Below are 20,057 nucleotides of genomic sequence, written 5' to 3'. Positions count from 1 at the left end.
GCAGCTGTTAATTCCTCATAGGATGTAATAAAGAGAGGAATAGGGGGTGGAGGTAGGAGGGGGTGCATTGGAGGAGGGGGCATAGGAACAGCTGACATGGAACTAAGAGGGTTTCAGGGCCATTTATGACTCTGAGCTAAATGGTTTTACTGAGCTTAGATTAATGGCAAATGAGTGAAGCTGCGCCTCCTGCTGCTTGAGTTAAACGCACAGACCATCTCCTGAAATTAAGAGCGTTGTCAGGCATCCCAGGAGCCCCCAGTACACCAATACTCTTGGTGGTGTTAGACACAAGCGTGTGAATTTGAGTGTGGTCGGTAAGGACATGTCCTACCCATATTGTGAGTACCTTGTGTGTTTAGGGGGGGCGGGACTTCATGGCTGATTTCGTCCCTGCCAATGTCGAAACCAAACATACATACACTGTTGGTTAGACACCATCCTCACACCACCTGGTGTAAATTTGGATGTTACAAGGTAGGAATTCTGGGTGTGGTATGGGGTAGATGGCAGGGACAGGGGCCAGGAATTAGCCATTTGTCTTTAGGCTGTCAGAGGGGGTGGCTTTTGCAGCTAAATAAAGCTTTAGGAGTCTCATGGCATCACATAAAAACATTTAGGTTCCACAGTTCCCCAGACACCTGCCATCATTCCAGGATCTGCTTCCCCCCCAGACCCACCCCAGCCACCACAGCTGCTCCAGCCTGGAAGTGCCTCCTAGGAGTGCAGTGTGTTCCCTTGAGTGCCTGACTGGCTCCTTCTGGCTGACTCCATGTGATTGGTCTTTTCTGGTCAGCTGACAAAGCATCTTCCGTACTTGGGACTGGCTCTCAGCTTCGATTTAGTTTCAGTCAGGTTGACGCCAGTCTTGATGGATGTCTACCGTAAGAGCTGCCTCTCTAGGGCTCTGCGTCAGCCCCAAGAGGAAGTCAGGGGCTCACAGACAGGAAGTAAAATAGTAAAGTAAAGCAGAGTAGTCAGGTAAAGTAGGCTCTCAAACTGAGCCGTTTACAAGAGGGTGTGGGCGTCAGACACCCAGTGGGCCAGTTTGTCATGTCTGTCTGCACATCCAATTAAAATATACTCCGGGAAACACAAGCCCAAGCAGAGTGTGTGGTGGGGGAGCTCTCTGTTCTGCATAAGGAGTGTGTGAGCTTTCAAGGTCGGGTCCCAGCGGGCATGCTGTACTCTGAGTGCCTTGAGGGCTTCAGGGAGGGCACCCTGGAATGCTATGGGTGACGAAAGTCTGTTTTTCTGTAAAGGGTGGAATGCAGGGTCTCACCACATCCAGCTATAGGTGTGGAGTTTGCATTTTCCTCCCACAGTCCCATGAAAAGCACTTAGGTGACCTGCTGCTCTTGGACTTTGTAACTGTGCAGCCCAAAAGTGAAGAGGGGCACTTAATACCCAGGACCCCATTGACATATTGGTGGCGTTCCGCCCCTGGTAGCACGAGGGCTCCAGCCCTCCACTGAGCTATTCATGGAAGCTGCAGCTGCTGTGAGACCGTGACATAGGACACATGCACACGTGTGACACATGCACACGTGGAGCACTAACGTGTGACATGCACCCCAGTGCCTGCTGGAGTTTTCTGAGGCTGGGCCACAGATTGTGAGGGTGCTGGAATCCAGGAATATTTTTAAATATTTAATTCAGTATTAGGGCGGCATGGTGGTGCAGTGGTTAGCACTGTTGCCTCACACCTCTGGGACCCGGGTTTGAGTCTCCGCCTGGGTCACATGAGTGTGGAGTTTGCATGTTCTCCCCATGTCGTCGTGGGGTTTCCTCCGGGTACTCCGGTTTCCCCCCACAGTCCAAAAACATGCTGAGGCTAATTGGACTTGCTAAATTGCCAGTAGGAGTGCATGTGAGAGTGAATGGTGTGTGAGTGTGCCCTGCGATGGGCTGGCCCCCCATCCTGGGTTATTCCCTGTCTCGTGCCCATTGCTTCCGGGATAGGCTCCGGACCCCCCGTGACCCAGTAGGATAAGTGGTTTGTAAAATGGATGGATGGATAATTCCGTATTATTTAAAGGGCTACTTACTGTCTCAGCTTTGGGAAATATTGGTCAGTCATTGTCCTCTGAGAGTACAGGCGTGTTTGATATACTGGGCTTCCTGGAATGAAGTGTCCCCACTCTGCTGAAGAAAGCCCCCCTCGCCCTATTCTGTGTTACATTATTCATGTTCCCATCTAGGCGGGTATTTATAAACACCTCCTGACCCCCTGTGCCATTCATTCTGGAGCATTCAGAGCTGCTGTTGTCTGGCGTAACCTCCAGGGCGTGACCTTTAGGCCCAGAGTGTGACTTTTGGGTCATTCGGATGCATGTCGATCTCCCACTCATGTGCAGGTTCAGTGTTAAAGTCATCCTTATTTTCTGGGTGCTGAGGATATGCAGGGTTTGTGAAGGATTTATGTCTTATGGCCACAAAACCCCGATGATCTGCAATGGTTGATGAAGGATCACACCTGATAGGATTACTCCTGAGCCCCCCCCCCCCCCCCCCCCCCGCCTCACGCATACTAATTAGAAGTTGTCAGGGAACTGAATGGTATCTGCTGTGTATGATCTGCTGTGTGTGAGTAATCTACTGTGTGTGAGCGATCTGCTGTGTGTGATTGATCTGCCGTATTTTCAGTGATCTGATATGTGTCAGTTATCTGCTGTGTGTCGGTGATCTCCTAACATCTCTGACCACTCTCCTGCAGTGTGTGGCTGCGATTTGGCCCAGGGCGGCTTCTTCATGAAGAACGGGGATTATCTCTGCACTCTGGACTACCAGCGCATGCACGGGACACGCTGCAATGGCTGTGGGGACTTTGTGGAGGGCGAGGTGGTCACTGCATTGGGCAAGACCTACCACCCCGCCTGCTTCGTTTGCACCCTGTGCAAGTAAGATCTTTCTACCTGAAGTGGCCAGCTCTGGGAGTCCTGCACAGCCCAATACAGACTTCCCTCAGGGTCAGGGGGTCCTGCACAGCCCAATACAGACTTCCCTCAGGGTCGGGGGTCCTGCACAGCCCAACACAGACTTCCCTCAGGGTCGGGGGGTCCTGCACAGCCTAACACAGACTTCCCTCAGAGTCGGGGGTTCCTGCACAGCCCAACACAGACTTCCCTCAGGGTCGGGGGGTCCTGTACACCCAACACAGACTTCCCTCAGGGTCGGGGGTCCTGCACAGCCCAACACAGACTTCCCTCAAGGTCAGGGGTCCTGCACAACCCAACACAGATTTCCCTCACGGTTGAGGGTCCTAAGCAGCCCAGCACAGACTTCCCTCAGGGTTGGGGGGTCACAGCCTTGTGCTTGTGCTGAAGATTCAGCCTTTAAAATCCAGGCAGACTTCCAGTACTTTAATGCGCAATAATGAAGCCTGCTTCACTCAGGTCATGTGACCCTCTTGCTTAGATAATGTGCTCCTCCAGCGCTTGAAGCCCGTGTTTTTCTGCGTCCCAGGCGCCCATTTCCTGCTGGGGACCGAGTCACCTTCAACGGGAAAGACTGCTTGTGTCAGCGCTGCGTCGAACCTGTGTCGCCCACGCCGAGGGACATCTGCGGCTCCAGCAGTGAGTGCCAGCTGCACCTCCATGCACCTGGATGTCAGAGGGCCGCACCTGGCTCCACACCCCCGTGCCCAGAGCTCACAGCTATGCACACTTTCACACAGCAGGTCTTCTTGACATGTAAAAACGGTGCTGATGTGTCAAGGCCTCTAAGATGTTTAGCTTATGCAGGACTGAGGGGAGCCTCAGTTGAGGACGTCACATTCCTGCCTTGACACCTTCTGCAGGACATTGCTCCTGCAGAGATGAGGGGGAGGAGCACTAGCAAGTCTCGCTGAGGTGTCACCATGCTCTCTCACTCTGGATCTAAGAGGCTTCCTAAGCTCTCATACGTCGTATTAATCTTTTGTGGTGTTGGATGCGAAGAAAGGGGCTTTGTGCAACGTCCTGGCTCGTATCGGCCACTTCTGCTGCGCTCAAAGACCACCTTTGTGCCTCTTGCTGCTGAGCAATGCCATATTCTGACAGCATAGGAAACTGTCTGTCATCATGCTACAACACCGTGCTCAGCCCTCCTCGCCGGGGCCTCTGAGAGGCTGCGTGGCACAGAGGGGCTCAGGTGAGCCTCTCAGTCATGGACTGCTGAGCCTATCAATACTCGGCCCCCAGTAGGAAGAAGGCTCTTTGTCTGGGATAATGGCACATAGTCCTGGGTGCTCTATCTATCTCCTTTACATGACTTGTATTTATTTAGTTGAGGCTGTTCCAAAGCTTTTCCAAAGTGACATAGAAGCGAAGATCAGAGAGCACAGTCAGACAGTCCCTGAAGAAGTTCTTTCTCCAAAGCAGGGTTAGTCAACCCTACCCTCAGTTCTCCACGCAACAACAGTGTCTGTCTCTGCCGATGATCAGGGCCATTCTCTACCCAGTGTCATTATCTGTCTCACACATTATTGGGGTCAATTTCCACCCAACAGCAATGTCCATCTCTGCCCATTATCTGGGACAGTCTCCACCCAGTCCCTGTGTCCATCTCTGCCCATTAGCTGGGACAGTCTCCACCCAGTCCCAGTGTCCATATCTGCCCATTATCTGGGACAGTCTCCACCCAGTCCCAGTGTCCATCTCTGCCCATTATCTGGGACAGTCTCCACCCAGTCCCTGTGTCCATCTCTGCCCATTAGCTGGGACAGTCTCCACCCAGTCCCAGTGTCCATCTCTGCCCATTATCTGGGACAGTCTCCACCCAGTCCCAGTGTCCATCTGTGCCCATTATCTGGGACAGTCTCCACCCAGTTCCAGTGTCCATCTCTGCCCATTATCTGGGACAGTCTCCACCCAGTCCCAGTGTCCATCTCTGCCCATTATCTGGGACAGTCTCCACCCAGTTCCAGTGTCCATCTCTGCCCATTATCTGGGACAGTCTCCATCCAGTCCCAGTGTCCTTCTCTGCCCATTATCTGGGACAGTCTCCACCCAGTCCCAGTGTCCATCTCTGCCCATTATCTGGGACAGTCTCCACCCAGTCCCAGTGTCCATCTCTGCCCATTATCTGGGACAGTCTCCACCCAGTTCCAGTGTCCATCTCTGCCCATTATCTGGGACAGTCTCCACCCAGTTCCAGTGTCTTCTGCATCTGTATCATGAACATTTCTACCTACCCAGCAGATACACGCACTGTGAAATCACTCAAGCTCTCACACTCCTAAAGCTTCAGGCTACCTGAGTATCTCCTGCACAGCATGCCTAGAGACCCAGACAAGGACACCGTCTGCAGTCTTTCCCTGTTGCCATGGTATCATGGAACAGTCTGGAACAGGTGTTGCAAAGCACATTTTGCATATCTGGGTGTCTGTGAGGTGTCCTCTATCTGATACACTCTGATACAGACAGTTGGTGCGGAGACAGGGCACTCTTGTCTGGTAATTCTTCATGCTCTCGCATGCTGTCATGCCTGCTACAGACCCACCTGCTTACTCTGTACTCCAGCTCACGCCATCACACACAACCAGGTCAGTGTCCATTATCACCCTTCGCCCAAGACCTGCTTTCCTTTCCTTCATGCTTCTGTGTGGATGGCGAACTGTGACTCATTTTTATGACTCATCACTCACTGAACGCAGTTTTCTATCCCCTATCAGTATATTCATGCAGGGATTTAGCAAGGCTAACAAAGCAGAAATCCCAAGAGTGGTTCTCAGATTTTTGGCCTCTGCTGCCACCTAGTGGTCAAGTCTTCATTTAAAATATGAAGGTTGCTTACAATCAGTGATTGATGAAAAATGTGTTGTGGAGTGTGTGTGAATATTGGAGTATGTGATTTGAATATGTAAAATATGAGTAACTGCCCTGTGTGTGCAGGCTGTGCCGGATGTGGAAGGGACATTAAGAATGGTCAGGCCCTGCTGGCCCTCGACAGGCAATGGCACCTGGGCTGCTTCAAGTGTAAGGCCTGCAACAAGGTGCTGAGTGGAGAGTACATCAGCAAGTGAGTATTGCTATATATACTCACTGCATGCACAAGGTGCTGAGTGGAGAGTACATCAGCAAGTGAGTATTGCTATATATACTCACTGTACGCACAAGGTGCTGAGTGGAGAGTACATCAGCAAGTGAGTATTGCTATATATACTCACTGCATGCACAAGGTGCTGAGTGGAGAGTACATCAGCAAGTGAGTATTACTGTATATACTCACTGTATGCACAAGGCACTGAGAAGAGAGTACATCAGCAAGTGAGTATTGCTATATATACTCACTGTATGCACAAGGCACTGAGAAGAGAGTACATCAGCTAGTGAGTATTGCTATATATACTCACTGTATGCACAAGGCACTGAGAAGAGAGTACATCAGCAAGTGAGTATTGCTATATATACTCACTGTATGCACAAGGCACTGAGAGGAGAGTACATCAGCAAGTGAGTATTACTGTATATGCTGACTTGTATACACAAGGCACTGCGGGTGGCGTAAATCCATAGTTCTTCATATGCACGCTTGCATGTTCTGCGGGGGGGCGTGAGGGCAGTGCTATGGTTCCTTTTACTGTGATCAGTTAAAGCTGTCCCTATCCTACATCTTCCTGCCCTCTGTCTTCCCCATTATCCTAAATCCCTCTCTGTCCTCCATCTTCCTGTCCTCTGCATTTCTCCTAACTCCTTCTCTGTCTTCCTCTCTCCCTCACATCACTGATATTTTGCAGGGACGGGATGCCCTACTGTGAGAGGGACTATCAGATCCACTTTGGGGTGCAATGTGAAGCATGTCACCAGTTCATCACGGGAAAGGTGCTGGAGGTGAGCTTTCTGCGGTTTGTATGTGTATGTACTGACGGCAGGTGTGTATGTACTGGGAGACGGCAGGTGTGTATGTGCTGAGAGACGGCAGGTGTGTATGTGCTGAGAGACGGCAGGTGTGTATGTGCTGAGAGACGGCAGGTGTGTATTGCTGAGAGACGGCAGGTGTGTATTGCTGAGAGATGGCAGGTGTGTATGTGCTGAGAGACGGCAGGTGTGTATGTGCTGAGAGACGGCAGGTGTGTATGTGCTGAGAGACGGCAGGTGTGTATGTATTGAGAGATGGCAGACTGGCATAAGGATGTTTTCTGAACTGTAGATACCAAACACAGGAGAGTATGGGCTTGCACCCCTATCTCCTTCCTCAGATATCAAAGCCTGCACGCCTAAAGTGAGGGCTCAGCTCTGACTGCTGCACACTGAAGTTTTAAGAGTGCAAATGTTGGCCCCTCCCAGTGTTGACAAAGGGACACACCCCCACAACACAACAGTGTTCTGATTGGCTGGGTGGGGAAGGAGCGGAGAGCTGCCGGTGCAGTAAGATGGCTTTATGTGGGGAATGGGGGAGGGGGGAGGAGAAAGCAAGAGGATGAGAAGGAGGAGTGGAAAAGTTGGTGGTGGATTGTGGTGAGAAGAGTGCTGGGCCACTGAACCAGGCTGTAGGAAGGGTTAGAAGTAAAGCAAGTGGGAGAACTGGGCTCTGACCAGTCAAACCAGTAAGGGAACCAACTGCAAGCAAGTTCACACATATGCAAAACCAGCTGCTGACGGTAAGACTTTGCCGGATTGCAGTATGCAGTTTTGGGTCACACTGCATATTCTTGTAGGTGGTATTTCAGTATGTATGTCTGCACATGTTTGTGTTTGTTTGCTTGGCTGTATGTCTGTGTTTGCTGGTATCAGTTTTTGCCCTTTTTGTTTGTTCCTGCAGGTGGCGCTTCAGTGTGTCTGTATGTGTGTGTGTGTGTGTGTGTGTGTGTGTGTGTGTGTGTGTGTGTGTGTGTGTGTGTGCCTGCGTGTGTGATAGACATCAGTGTTGGACATCTTTGTTGACTCCAGCTCAGTTATTTATATGAAAGTGCGCTCCACTGCTCCTAATATGAGTTAGATGACTGTCTCATTTGGACCAGCAGTGCTGTGGGATGTTCAGTAGCGCATGACACCGCCTGCAAGTGGGTGTCTAGCCACAGCTGTGTCACACGGGTGCAATGCACCTCCTTCTTCCTCCTGGTCTTTTCCTTCCCTGCTGCCCTCTGTTTGAAGTGCAGTGCTCCTCCTTCTTCCTCCTGGTCCTTTCCCTTCCTGCCTCCCTGTGTTTGTAGTGCAGTGCACCTCCTTTTTCCTCCTGGTCCTTTTCCTTCCCTGGCTCCCTCTGTTTGGTCATCCGGTGTGCTAGCCTCCAGGGGGTGCTCTTTTGTAGGACTAAATAGTTGTTTCTTACCTTCCTTCTGGGCGCGCTCTTGTGCTGATGTAAAACCTTTTACTCACCTTAATATCCAGTCACTGAGGCAGTGCTTTGTGCTCACAGACCTGATTTAGCTCCCAGCTCTGAGTGATTTAGTGGAGGAACCCCCCATGATCCAGTTTGAGTTTAGACTGTTCCTTTTGTCAATCACCAGCCAAGCATATAGGAGGCCGTCATCCTAAGCTGCCTCCCACCCCATCCACACATCCAGTCCCTCCAGCACAGCATCAGCATCAGCTGTAATGCTCCCAGAAAGGCCATCAGCCTGACTCCAATGTGGCCTTGGAACATGGGGAGCATGAGTGTCGTCACCCAGCATGCGTAGTTTGTTGTTTTTGAGGAAACCTTCTCAACTCGTCTTATATGGCTCTTTAAAGCCTGAGGGAGTCTGATTCACAAGACCTGCATTCTATCATGGTCGTCCAACAGAAACTTGCTCTTCAGAAATGTTTCTTGCCATGGAATGAGCCGGTTTCCCTGGAAACACGGGTCATCTGGTCAAGGTCAGATCTATGTGGAGTCTTGCATTGCTGCTGCAGTAAGTCATACTTCATTAGGAGCTGTGGAATTCTTAATGCCTTTCAAAGATGCCTGACCTTTAACCCACACTCTGGTCTCAGATGACAGAGTTGTCTTGTTTGCAGCTGGACAGTTCAGTGTCAACTGGGAAATACTGACATGATGGGGCCTCTGGCCAGGTTTTCTCTCACTCTGCTGTCTGTGATGAGTGTGAAAACTGCAGCAGTGCAGCCTTACGGTTTCACTAACAGGCCCAGCCTGAGCTCTACACGGTGACCAGCGGTGCAGCCTTACGGTCTCACTAACAGGCCCAGCCTGAGCTCTACATGGTGACCAGCGGTGCAGCCTTACGGTCTCACTAACAGGCCCAGCCTGAGCTCTACGCGGTGACCAGCGGTGCAGCCTTACGGTCTCACTAACAGGCCCAGCCTGAGCTCTACGCGGTGACCAGCGGTGCAGCCTTACGGTCTCACTAACGGGCCCAGCCTGAGCTCTGCGCGGTGACCAGCGGTGCAGCCTTACGGTCTCACTAACAGGCCCAGCTAATACATTGCTTCACTCAGAGGAGGAGGAAACCCCTGGCGCTATAGTCTCTCCGTTGAAACACCCAAAACATCCAGCTGTGCAGGACAGAAGCATTTGAATATCTGCTTGGGTTACATGATTCACAAAGATGGTCCCTGCTCTGCAAAATTGACCCACAGTGCAAACAGAAGCTGTTAAAATATGAATGAACAGTCATATCTGTACAAAAGCAGCAGTACAAAGAGACAAAACAATTAAACATTTAATAATCATAAATGCTACACATTTAGAAAAATATCCAGCTCAGTTACCAAATGAAACTTGTGCACTGCAAATTGTTCTGTCCTTGCTAAGATTTAAATTCTTAAATCTGGAAATATAACATAAATTTTCTTGTTTTTCAAATTACTGTAGTACCTTGGAACACAAACTTAATTCATTCCAGAAGGCTGATCCAGTTGTGATTTGGTCGAAGTCCAAGTCGAATTTCCCCATAAGAAATAATGTAAATGAACTGAATCCATTCCAGACCTCCAAATGACTGCCTTTTAAAACTTATCTACCTACCTAACTAATGATAAAAAAAAACATTAACAATCAATATACAACTAATAGACACACTTCTGGGACCTGAGTTTGGGTTTGTGTCAGGGGTTCCACGTGTGTGGAGGTGCATGTTCTCCTCGTGTTCTGGGGTTTCCTGCATGTCCTCCGGTTCCCCCATGGTCTGTAGGTGTGTGAGTGTGTGACTTAATGGATGTTTTTGGATGTTTTTGCTTATGTTCAGTTCATTCTCACTTATTACTCTGCTGTATCAAGCCTGATATCAAGTCACTTGATCTTAAAAGGTGCATTTTTCTACTTACGCCAAACCTTTAAACGCTTCTCAGAGTCTGCGTATCTCTGGGCTTGAGCCAACGTATTTTAAGAATTCTTGCCAAGTAAAAATAACTTACTGCATGGACAGATAATTTCACTAATATTAATTCATTTTCTCCTGAAATTCAGTGTTTATTTCTTGTACTTCAGCTAAAATGCTTTGCAGTGTGTGGAAGCACAGATGCACGAAAGCTTTGGTGCTGCACATAGTGTGTAAAGAGGACACAGTGTGTTTGCCAGATACCAAAGTCCAGGCTAACTTGCGCTGTTTACATAGTACATTAGACAGGTATTTAGCAGAGAGCTAGGTGGGCAGATGTCATGCAGACACACCGGTGCCGATTTAGAATTCAGGGACACAGTGAATGCCTCTAACACTGATACTGACACTGCCTCTGACACCTGTTCTGCTTCCAGTACTGATACTTACACTGCCTCTGATACTGATACTGCCTCTCACATGCAGCCTCAAACTTACTCTGACACTTACTCTGTCTGTAACACAGACACTCTGTTTCTAAATCTGGCGTCTACTCTACTCTACTCTACTAACGGTATTCTGCCTCTAAAACTGATAATTACATTGCCTTTGTCACTTACACTGACTAACACTATTATCTATACTGCCTTTGGCACACTGCCTCGAAAACTGCCACTCATTCTGCCTGTCTCTCGCTAAATACCCCGTCTCCGGGATAGATTTTCCTGCTGTGTTTTGTCCGTGTTTCTTTTGCTCTGCTTGTTTTTGTGCGATGTAATTCACTTGGTGCTTGTGGACCTGAGATGGTGGTGATTTCTGTGTGTTACTGAGAGTTCTAAGGCTAATGCAGGGTGCGGCCTCAAGACCTGTGGGTGGAGCCAAACCGGAGAACAGCCAATATGAAAAGTCTGAGGTTGCTGTGTAACAGAGAGACAGCACAGATGGGAGGGGCATACTGCAGTCTGACTGGAAGGAGCCATATGTGTTGCAGATGTAAGGAGGGTAGGAGGCAGTGGTCACACCTCCCACAGGAAGGAGGTGTGGGGCCACCATTTCAGTTTATTATCCTCTACCCAATTTACCTATGAGGTCACCAGCTCCAGGCCAATGAGAAGAAGGAACGAGCCAGTGGTGGAGAGGTCTCTGACGCAGGCTCCGAGGTTTCCAAGCTCCCACAAGACAGTCTGCCCGTCTGCATCACCTCGTTCACAATCACTTCCAGACACATTCTTCTGTCCTGCTTTTGGGAGGCCCTGACAAAATAAAGCTCAACATCCGAGAGACTCCATGGAAACCGTACGCACAGCACAAAACACTGGCTTTTATTGGCACAGTTGCTATTTCTGAGAGTGACTGAATCTGGAAAGGTTTTGATAAAGGCCCAGTTCCACAGCTATAGTAGAGAAAATAGCAGGATGTCTGCAGCATGGGTGTTTAGTGTCTGCAGTGAGGGTGCTTAATGTCTGCAGTGTGGATGCTTAATGTCTGCAGTGTGGGTGCTTAGTGTCTGCAGTGTGGGTACTTAGTGTCTGCAGTGTGGGTACTTAGTGTCTGCAGTGTGGGTGCTTAATGTCTGCAGTGTGGGTGTTTAGTGTCTGCAGTGTGGGTGCTTAGTGTCTGCAGTGTGGGTGCTTAGTGTCTGCAGTGTGGGTGCTTAATGTCTGCAGTGTGGGTGTTTAGTGTCTCCAGTGAGGGTGTTTAGTGTCTGCAGTGAGGGTGCTTAGGGTCTGCAGTGTGGGTGTTTAGTGTCTGCAGTGAGGGTGTTTAGTGTCTGCAGTGAGGGTGCTTAGTATCTGCAGTGTGGGTGTTTAGTGTCTGCAGTGAGGGTGTTTAGTGTCTGCAGTGAGGGTGTTTAGTGTCTGCAGTGAGGGTGCTTAGTATCTGCAGTGTGGGTGTTTAGTGTCTGCAGTGAGGGTGTTTAGTGTCTGCAGTGAGGGTGCTTAATATCTGCAGTATGGGTGTTTAATGTCTGCAGTGTGGGTGTTTAGTGTCTGCAGTGTGGGTGCTTAGTATCTGCAGTGTGGGTGTTTAATGTCTGCAGTGTGGGTGTTTAATGTCTGCAGTGTGGGTGCTTAGTATCTGCAGTGTTGGTGTTTAATGTCTGCAGTGTGGGTGTTTAATGTCTGCAGTGTGGGTGCTTAATGTCTGCAGTGTGAATGTTTAGTGTCTGCAGTGAGGGTGTTTGATGTCTGCAGTGTGGGTGCTTAATGTCTGCAGTGTGGATGTTTAGTGTCTGCAGTGAGGGTGTTTAGTGTCTGCAGTTCGGTCAGGCTGGCTCTGCTCTCCTCCTACATCAGAATGAAGTTCCCACCACAGGGGCGTGGCTTGTGGTGAACTTTGCCCCCTCCAGACTTACCTCTGCTGGTTTCCCTGGAGCTCTGGTGTACTTGATCCTTCAGGAATTAACAAGAGATAAAATCTGACTCTTTAAACATTGTGTGTATCCGCTTTATGAATTGTGAAGTAAATAAATGTTTACTGACTGCAGCTTTTTCTCTCAGCCATCGAGCCCATGTTCATGTCTGTGTGGCCATGAGTCGTTGTGTGTCTGTATGGGAATAGGGTCCCATACCTGGTGACCTTCTACGTCCTCCTTCTCCAGGCAGGGGACAAACACTACCACCCCAGCTGTGCACGATGCAGCAGATGCAACCAGATGTTCACAGAAGGTGAAGAAATGTACCTCCAAGGTGAGTGTGTAGCCTGTGGCTAGGTATGGTGAGCTGGATTACATGATGAAATATGGTGCTGGACAGTGGACTCCATGGTGAAACACATTCCTGTATGGCATTGAATACAGTATGTTTGTGACCAATGTGTGACTCTTCTTACGCTCTCTGGCTGTGATGGATGAGTGACTCTCCTTTCACTCTGTGTCTGTGACTGATGGGTGACTCTCCTTTCACTCTGTGTCTGTGACTGATGGGTGACTCTCCTTTCACTCTGTGTCTGTGATTGATGCGTGACTCTCCTTTTACTCTGTGCCTGTGATGGATGGTGACTCTCCATTCACAATGTGTCTGTTATTGATGGGTGACTCTCCATTCATAATGTGTCTGTGATTGATGGGTGACTCTCCTTTCACACTATGCCTTGTGATTGATGTGTTACTCTCCTTTGCCTCTGGGTCTGTGATTGATGGGTGACTCTCCTTTCACACAATTCCTTGTGATTGATGGGTTACTCTCCTTTATCTGTGTCTGTGATTGATGGATGAGTTTCCTCTCACTCTGTGTCTATGATTAATGGGTCACTCTCCCTTCACAGGCTCTACAGTTTGGCACCCCAACTGTAAGAACAGTACCAAAGCTGAGGAAAAGCACAGGGTAAGAGTATCCTGGATGGCACTGCAGTCTGGGCTGCATTGACTCTTGTCACCTTGTCTTACGGATGTGTTCCCACATTCTGTGTTGACTTTCCCAACCACCCCAGTCAAAGGCCAAAGCGTCCCTGCTCAATGTATTTTCGCCCCAATTCAGAGTCAGGCTCGTGGTGGGATCCCAGCAGGGTCACTGCCTGGAGGTCTGCCGGCACTTACTCCTGGTCCTGCTCCTCCATGCCACTGTGGCTAACCAGGAGCTCTCATGTCAGTGAAAGCAAAGAGCCCTTTGCTGTGTCTCCCAATCTATGCCTCAGACTCCCCTCGGTGTCTTCCCATAGGGAGATCTACACCTGTGTAGGGCTTTTATTTAAGAAGGCTTAGTTTGCCCTGATCCAGGGGGCCAGCAGCGCCTCTCAGGACATGCCCTCCTGGTTCTGGATATCCACAGTGTCTGCAGAAAGAGTCTACCTTCAGGTCTGGAGGTTCACAGTGTCAGAATGCTTCACCATTAAGGAATCTGTCCTGATGATGGACCATCAAAATCTAGGATTAGGAATCCTGTAGTGTGACACCACTTTTCAGCCTTGTGCAAGAACAGCTGGACTGGACAGGAAACAGGCAAGCATCTGTCACTGGGAAGCAGCAGGAGAAGATCGATGCTCTCTGCCTGTTTGTGGGAAAGCCCAAACACGGCATCTGGGAGATTTCTTTATGTGTACTTGGAGAGCAGTTAGCATAGGTCTGCTTCTATAAAGCTAGGTTTTTAGTAATCAGTGATCTACACCATTGGAGTGATGTTGCAGTGTCCTTCTCAACTGACATGGTCTCTTCCATTGGTGTGACCTTCCACTGCAGTAGGTTCTTGTTGCTGCTTCTCACACACATCATGACCGGTCTGTCTAACACACAAGAGTTTGTGGGGGTGCTGGTTGAACAAGGAAAGGCACCAAACCCTGGGTGTGAGCCATATTGTGATTTGGTGGCGCCCCCCAGTGGGCAGTGTCAGAGCCAAAGGTTTCCCATATCCGCCTTCTTCCTTTCCTTCACAGCTGCTACCTCCCTCAATCAGCAGCCTTCACAAAACAGAAAGGCAGGTACTGTACTCGCTATTGGCTGTTTAATGGCATTGTCATCCCGCCCCCCCCACCACACGCGCCCCCGCCGTTTCCCCGCTCTTCACCCTGCACCACCTCGAAGTGGAGATGGCGCCCATTCTGCTCCACCCTGCCCCGGAGATGATCTGGCAGTGCCGGTACACTGAAGAAGGCATTAGACCTGTCTCCTAATTGGCTAGTTCAGGTTATACGTCAAGGTGTGTGGCAGAGAAGCCATGCTCCTCTGGGACGGACACGAGTATCTCATAAGACAGGCTACAGGTTGGTCTAGGTCAGTCTAGGTCAGCCCTGCAGCCCCTCAGCTCCTTAGAAACCTGTACCTGCCACTGCCCTCTTGTGGAGAGTGGGGGCAACTTTGAACAGTATGGTGGAAAGGCACGGCCTGTTAAATAGTTTACTGAGTGCCAAAGCGGAGTACATACCCCTCACCCAGTCCACAATGAATTAATGACGACTCGGTGTGATGCGTTTCACGATAATGTTGTTCCATTTTTCATTTCCACCAACAGACAATGAAGATGTGTCCTGAGAATTCACATGGCCTGCACTGACCATTGTTATTGTGTGTCTGCAATTCTGACAGCCGCCATTAGGTGGTGCTGCAGAACCCCCTGGGATGCTATTTAGAAGTGCATCCTGTTGGTCACCTGTCTGCCTGCTTTGAAGCATCACACACAGCATAAAACATGCTTGATTCAAGGACTGTTTGTTAATTATTCCAATGCCGTATGAAATACTGATTATAATTTCTACACCTCAGTGATTCAATTCTGAAGTAATTCTGTTTTTTTACTGTGGTCAAGGAGCCAACAGTAGTGGTTGTCTTTGGATTAGAGTGCAGTGACTCACAGGACGGCTGGCTGCTTCTATGCCTGCTTCAGCGAGCCGTGCGGTTCTCCCCCGTGCTGCGGTTCTCCCCCATGCTCCGGCATGAGAACCCAGCCCTTCAGATATGGCTTCAGACTCAGATTTCTCCAAGGTGCCGATTGGGCTGCATGAAATCGTACCTGAAGGGCTTTGCTCTGGGCTGTGCGGCACATGCCGGCGATGTGCTGCCGACTCTGCCTCCTCGTAAGGAATGATGACAGTAGCATGACGGAAAGGCCGAGTTGGGCCTGCTGCCTCTGTCAGCTACAGGGGGATGTCAGCCATTCCTGTGGCTGTGCTTAGCGTCGCGTCTCTCGCTGTGCTCGCCTTGACCGCCTGGTCATATGCACATGTGCTATGACACGTCGCTTCTGTAAACACTGTGTCCTCTTCCTTACAGCCTACGAGGTCCTCGTCCGAAAGTATTTGTTCCCGACCTGGTTCAAGCATTCCTGGCTCACCGGGTCACACCATCTATGTGAGTCCTTTAATCTCTTCATCCAGTCACTAATCGGTTTCTCTGTCCTCAGCCAATCACACACTGTGGTCACTATGCACAGCTGCTCTGTTACTCATCCCTGAATAAAGATTTGTTATATTCTGTATGAAGAACTCTCAGCTTACAAATAACATTCTCACTGTGACCTCTTAATATGGTAATGGTTGTCCTACAAACATCTGCAGTGAAATTTCTCTGAGTCCTACATTGGTCCACACCGACGTTTCTCAGACCTTCAGTGGTCTGCACCCTACACTGATGTTTCTCAGACCTTCAGTGGTCTGCACCCTACACCAATGTTTCTCAGACCTTTAGTGGTCTGCACCCTAACCCGATGTTTCTTAGACCTTCAGTGGTCTGCACCCTACACCAATGTTTCTCAGACCTTTAGTGGTCTGCACCCTACACTGATGTTTCTCAGACCTTCAGTGGTTTGCACCCTACACCAATGTTTCTCAGACCTTCAGTGGTCTGCACCCTACACCAATGTTTCTCAGACCTTTAGTGGTCTGCACCCTACACTGATGTTTCTCAGACCTTCCGTGGTCTGCACCCTACACCAATGTTTCTCAGACCTTCAGTGGTCTGCACCCTACACCAATGTTTCTCAGACCTTTAGTGGTCTGCACCCTACACTGACGTTTCTCAGACCTTCAGTGGTCTGCACCTTTTGCACGATGTTTGTGAACCTTTTGTAGCTCCTACTTTGATATACAATACAACTCCTTTAGATTCTACTTTCTTTATAATGTTCTAAAACAGTATATATGACATATGTCTCTGTGTCTAATAAAGCTCTTCCCTGCTAGCTGCCCTAGGAACTGCCTGCCCGATACTAACTCCCCCAAGAACCACACACTGGCTTCAGCCAGCTCTGACTTCCCCCCGTAACCACATCTGATCTACATATGGTTCATAGAATAACCCATATCCTGTAGTATCTGCCTTCACCACAGTCTGTATTATGAGCACATTGGGTTTTCTCACAGAGATTGAGGCACAATATGAATGTTTATGGTTCAGATGTATAAAGGGCTTTAATAGCTTTTCCACATGGTTGAAATTAACACAATTAGGTACAATTATCACACTGAAGGCCACAGTAATAAAATAATAAAACATCTTCCATATGGAATATTCCAGACTTCCATTTGTTGTCTCCTTGACGTGATATGCTGCCATAAATTTTATTCTCATTGTCCTTATAGCACCTTTTTAAAAATCACTCCTGTTGTCCTGGTTAATGCAAGCGAGACCCCAGACCTGATTCTTGTCTGTTAATTCGGTCACTTCTTGCTTACTACACCTAAGAGTTACAAACAGAAGCTCTATGCAGAGGGACTGGTGACCACCTGCTGCCAGAGCCAGGCACAGACCCCGCCCACATGGACATAACTGCACCCACATGTGTTCCTCTGAGATTAATGCTTGGAAAGTTCAGTAGGTTCTGCTGGGGCGCTGTTACACTGCCTCTCTCCCCGAATAAACAAAAGGGCCATTAATCCAAGGCTAAACACTCACAGCGTCTTCCAGAGGGAACGTGGAAGATACATTAATTGCAGAGGCACTCGGAATGTTCTGGACATTTTAAACATAAGGTCAAAGGGCCTGGGGTCTGCCCTTTTTGCCTCGTTGAACACTTCCTGCACCTTCCCTTGTCCCGCAGCAGAGCTATATCTGTATCTGCCGGGCGACACAGATACTGTATTCACCTCTCTGCAATTTGCCCCGTATGGGTGAATCGGGGTGACCTCCCACTACGTGTGCATTGGCCAGTGCTGACGAATGGACAGTGTTGAATGTAACATAGTGACTGGTAGCTGGCACCCTCTGTTCATGAAACCTCATGCCTTTCCCTGCATGTGGAGAAACATTTGCCAAAATATAAAATGATACAGGTTAACTGCAGCCCCATCAGCAGCTCCAGTCAGGGTTAATAACACACTTTTGCTTTGGGATAATTTCCTGCCGTAGACTGATTAACAGACCTATGCGTAGTGGTGGTCTTTGGCCATAGACTACGTAGCTGTGGCGTCACATTTCCATTAATGTAACGATTGTTTTTATCTCAAGTGATGTGCAGTTTTCAGAAAGCGGGGTCAACCAGACTCAGCAGTGATCAGGGTCTACGAGCCTTACAGTGAAATCATGACTCTGGGATCTCAACCTGCAACCTTCAGATCAAACCCACAGCAGCTGAACCCACTGAGCCCCACGGCGCCCCCCCCCCCCCCCCATACTAAGTGCTGTGTTCTGACCACAGCCTCCGTGAGTTTTCTCCATGTGCACTGGAACTGACTTGCTGTTCTGTCACTGTCTCCCCAGGCGAAAGTAGACAATGAGATCCTGGATTACAAAGACCTAGCCGCCATTCCCAAGGTCAAAGCCATCTATGACATCGAAAGACCAGATCTCATTACCTATGAGCCCTGTTACACCACTGCCCTCGATGAGAGGCAGAGTCTGGGAGAGGTAAACGGGCTCCTTTGGGTGGCACCCTTCCTTCATTGGGACCGTGCTTATTTCCTGTGACCATATGCTTACTGGGACCTGTGGATAGCGATGATAACCCTGAAACGCAGCAGGCTCCAGAAGTGTGTTAAGACCTGCACACCTTAATTATGTGTCAGTAGAGCGCAAGGGGCCTCCTACACTGCGGTCAGAGTTCTGAACAGCCTGGCCGTGTTAGTCAGAGTGAAGCAGTGCATGGAAGGGGGGGGGGCTCACATGCTCTAAGGGGCAGTGACAGCTCAGGACATGGCGTGTCAGTGACAGGCCGCTGGTCAAGTCTGATGCCCTGGTCATGCCCATCTTTGCCAACAGCCTCCGGCCCCCAGGAGAGAGCGGTCCTCCCTGCTGGAGCAGCGAGTAAGTGGCAGGCTGTCCCCCCCCCCCTGCACATACTAACTTTGTGTTGTAGCCCCACTCACTGCTAACCCAGGGATGATGTCATCTGCTGTCGGAAGAGGGCACAGCTGCTCTGCTCTACTGAGTGTGTGTGTGTGTGTGTTTGTGGGGGGGGGGGGGGAGGTCATATATACACTATATACATTTGGATTCCAACAATGTGATAAAAAGCTGCTATTTTCATGTTGTGGGGACCGTTTTTCGGTCCCTACAAGGGGAAACTCAGTTTTATAAAAACTGCCAAAAGCCATTTATTTTGTCTTGTTACTTTTGGTTAAGGTTAGGGCTGGGTGGGGTGTTAGGATTGTCATTGTTAGGATAGACATAAATGGACAGTCCCCACAAAGCTATGAGCACAGGTCTGTGTGTGGGTTGTGTTTGTATTACATTGTGGGGACCAAATGTTCCCCACAATGTAATAAAAACTGGTTATTTTGATGTTGTTGGGACCATTTTTCATGTCCCCACAAAATCTGTGAATGCAATCAAAAGAGGCGGGTCCTGTGATTGCCACCAGCCCACACTCTCACTGGGGGCGAATTCAGGTTAAAGGTCAGAGCTGTTCATGGGCTCAGCATTAGGTCAGCCAAAGGAAGATTCTGGAGTTTGTGCAGTAAAAACGTGGTACTGATTAACAACAGCACCGCCTTCAGTCTTTGTATCGCAGAATGAACTGCAGTCAAGTGACAGTCTGTTAGTTACATTTCTGTCAGTTGACAGGTATTGTACAGACCCCGAGGACTGACCACTTCCCCATTCCAGTGGAGAGTCAGTCTATTTGCGGAATGTGACATTTAACCACAGACACACCAGAGTAACTTTGTGGCCGACCTGCTTGCTGGTGCCACCAGAGATGCATAAAGAATGTTGTCTCAGAAGTTTAACTGAGGCAGAGAGTCGCGGTTCTGTAGGGAATGTGGAGGATATCAGGTCTGTCGGGCTTCAACTAAAACGGACTCCCCAAATTTGCATTTTGTGTCATCTCATGTGCTGACAACTTCTCTAAAACATTTTAACATCCATTATTGTATTTTTGAGCAAACTGGTCGCCGCAGGAATATGTCCTCATACTGAACATGGCTTTTCACACATGAGATCCTTGTATGTAGAGTGACACAACATTCCACTCCGCAGAGCAGGGCAGGGCAGGGCAGGGCAGAGCAGGGC

General features: G+C 49.3%; 1 protein-coding gene across 14 annotated transcripts in view; it reads left to right on the top strand.

Annotated features, from left to right (window-relative positions):
- Positions 1 to 20,057, top strand: part of ablim1b (actin binding LIM protein 1b) — a 74,127-nt gene that overhangs the window by 36,916 nt on the left and 17,154 nt on the right. For 13 of the 14 annotated variants that reach the window (XM_048987656.1, XM_048987659.1, XM_048987662.1 and 10 more), the window contains exons 3-11: positions 2,717 to 2,900; positions 3,466 to 3,575; positions 5,874 to 6,000; positions 6,719 to 6,812; positions 12,783 to 12,870; positions 13,448 to 13,506; positions 15,885 to 15,962; positions 18,309 to 18,455; positions 18,807 to 18,851. In XM_048987656.1, the coding sequence (XP_048843613.1) occupies positions 2,717 to 2,900; positions 3,466 to 3,575; positions 5,874 to 6,000; positions 6,719 to 6,812; positions 12,783 to 12,870; positions 13,448 to 13,506; positions 15,885 to 15,962; positions 18,309 to 18,455; positions 18,807 to 18,851 (932 nt within the window). Of the gene's footprint in view, positions 1 to 2,716; positions 2,901 to 3,465; positions 3,576 to 5,873; positions 6,001 to 6,718; positions 6,813 to 12,782; positions 12,871 to 13,447; positions 13,507 to 14,551; positions 14,597 to 15,884; positions 15,963 to 18,308; positions 18,456 to 18,806; positions 18,852 to 20,057 lie in introns of all 14 variants that reach the window. The other variant, XM_048987669.1, reaches the window with a different exon arrangement.

This window comes from Brienomyrus brachyistius, chromosome 20 (assembly GCF_023856365.1).
Source record: "Brienomyrus brachyistius isolate T26 chromosome 20, BBRACH_0.4, whole genome shotgun sequence".
Classification (NCBI taxonomy): Eukaryota; Metazoa; Chordata; class Actinopteri; order Osteoglossiformes; family Mormyridae; genus Brienomyrus; species Brienomyrus brachyistius.
This window is presented reverse-complemented; position numbering and strand designations above follow the sequence as displayed.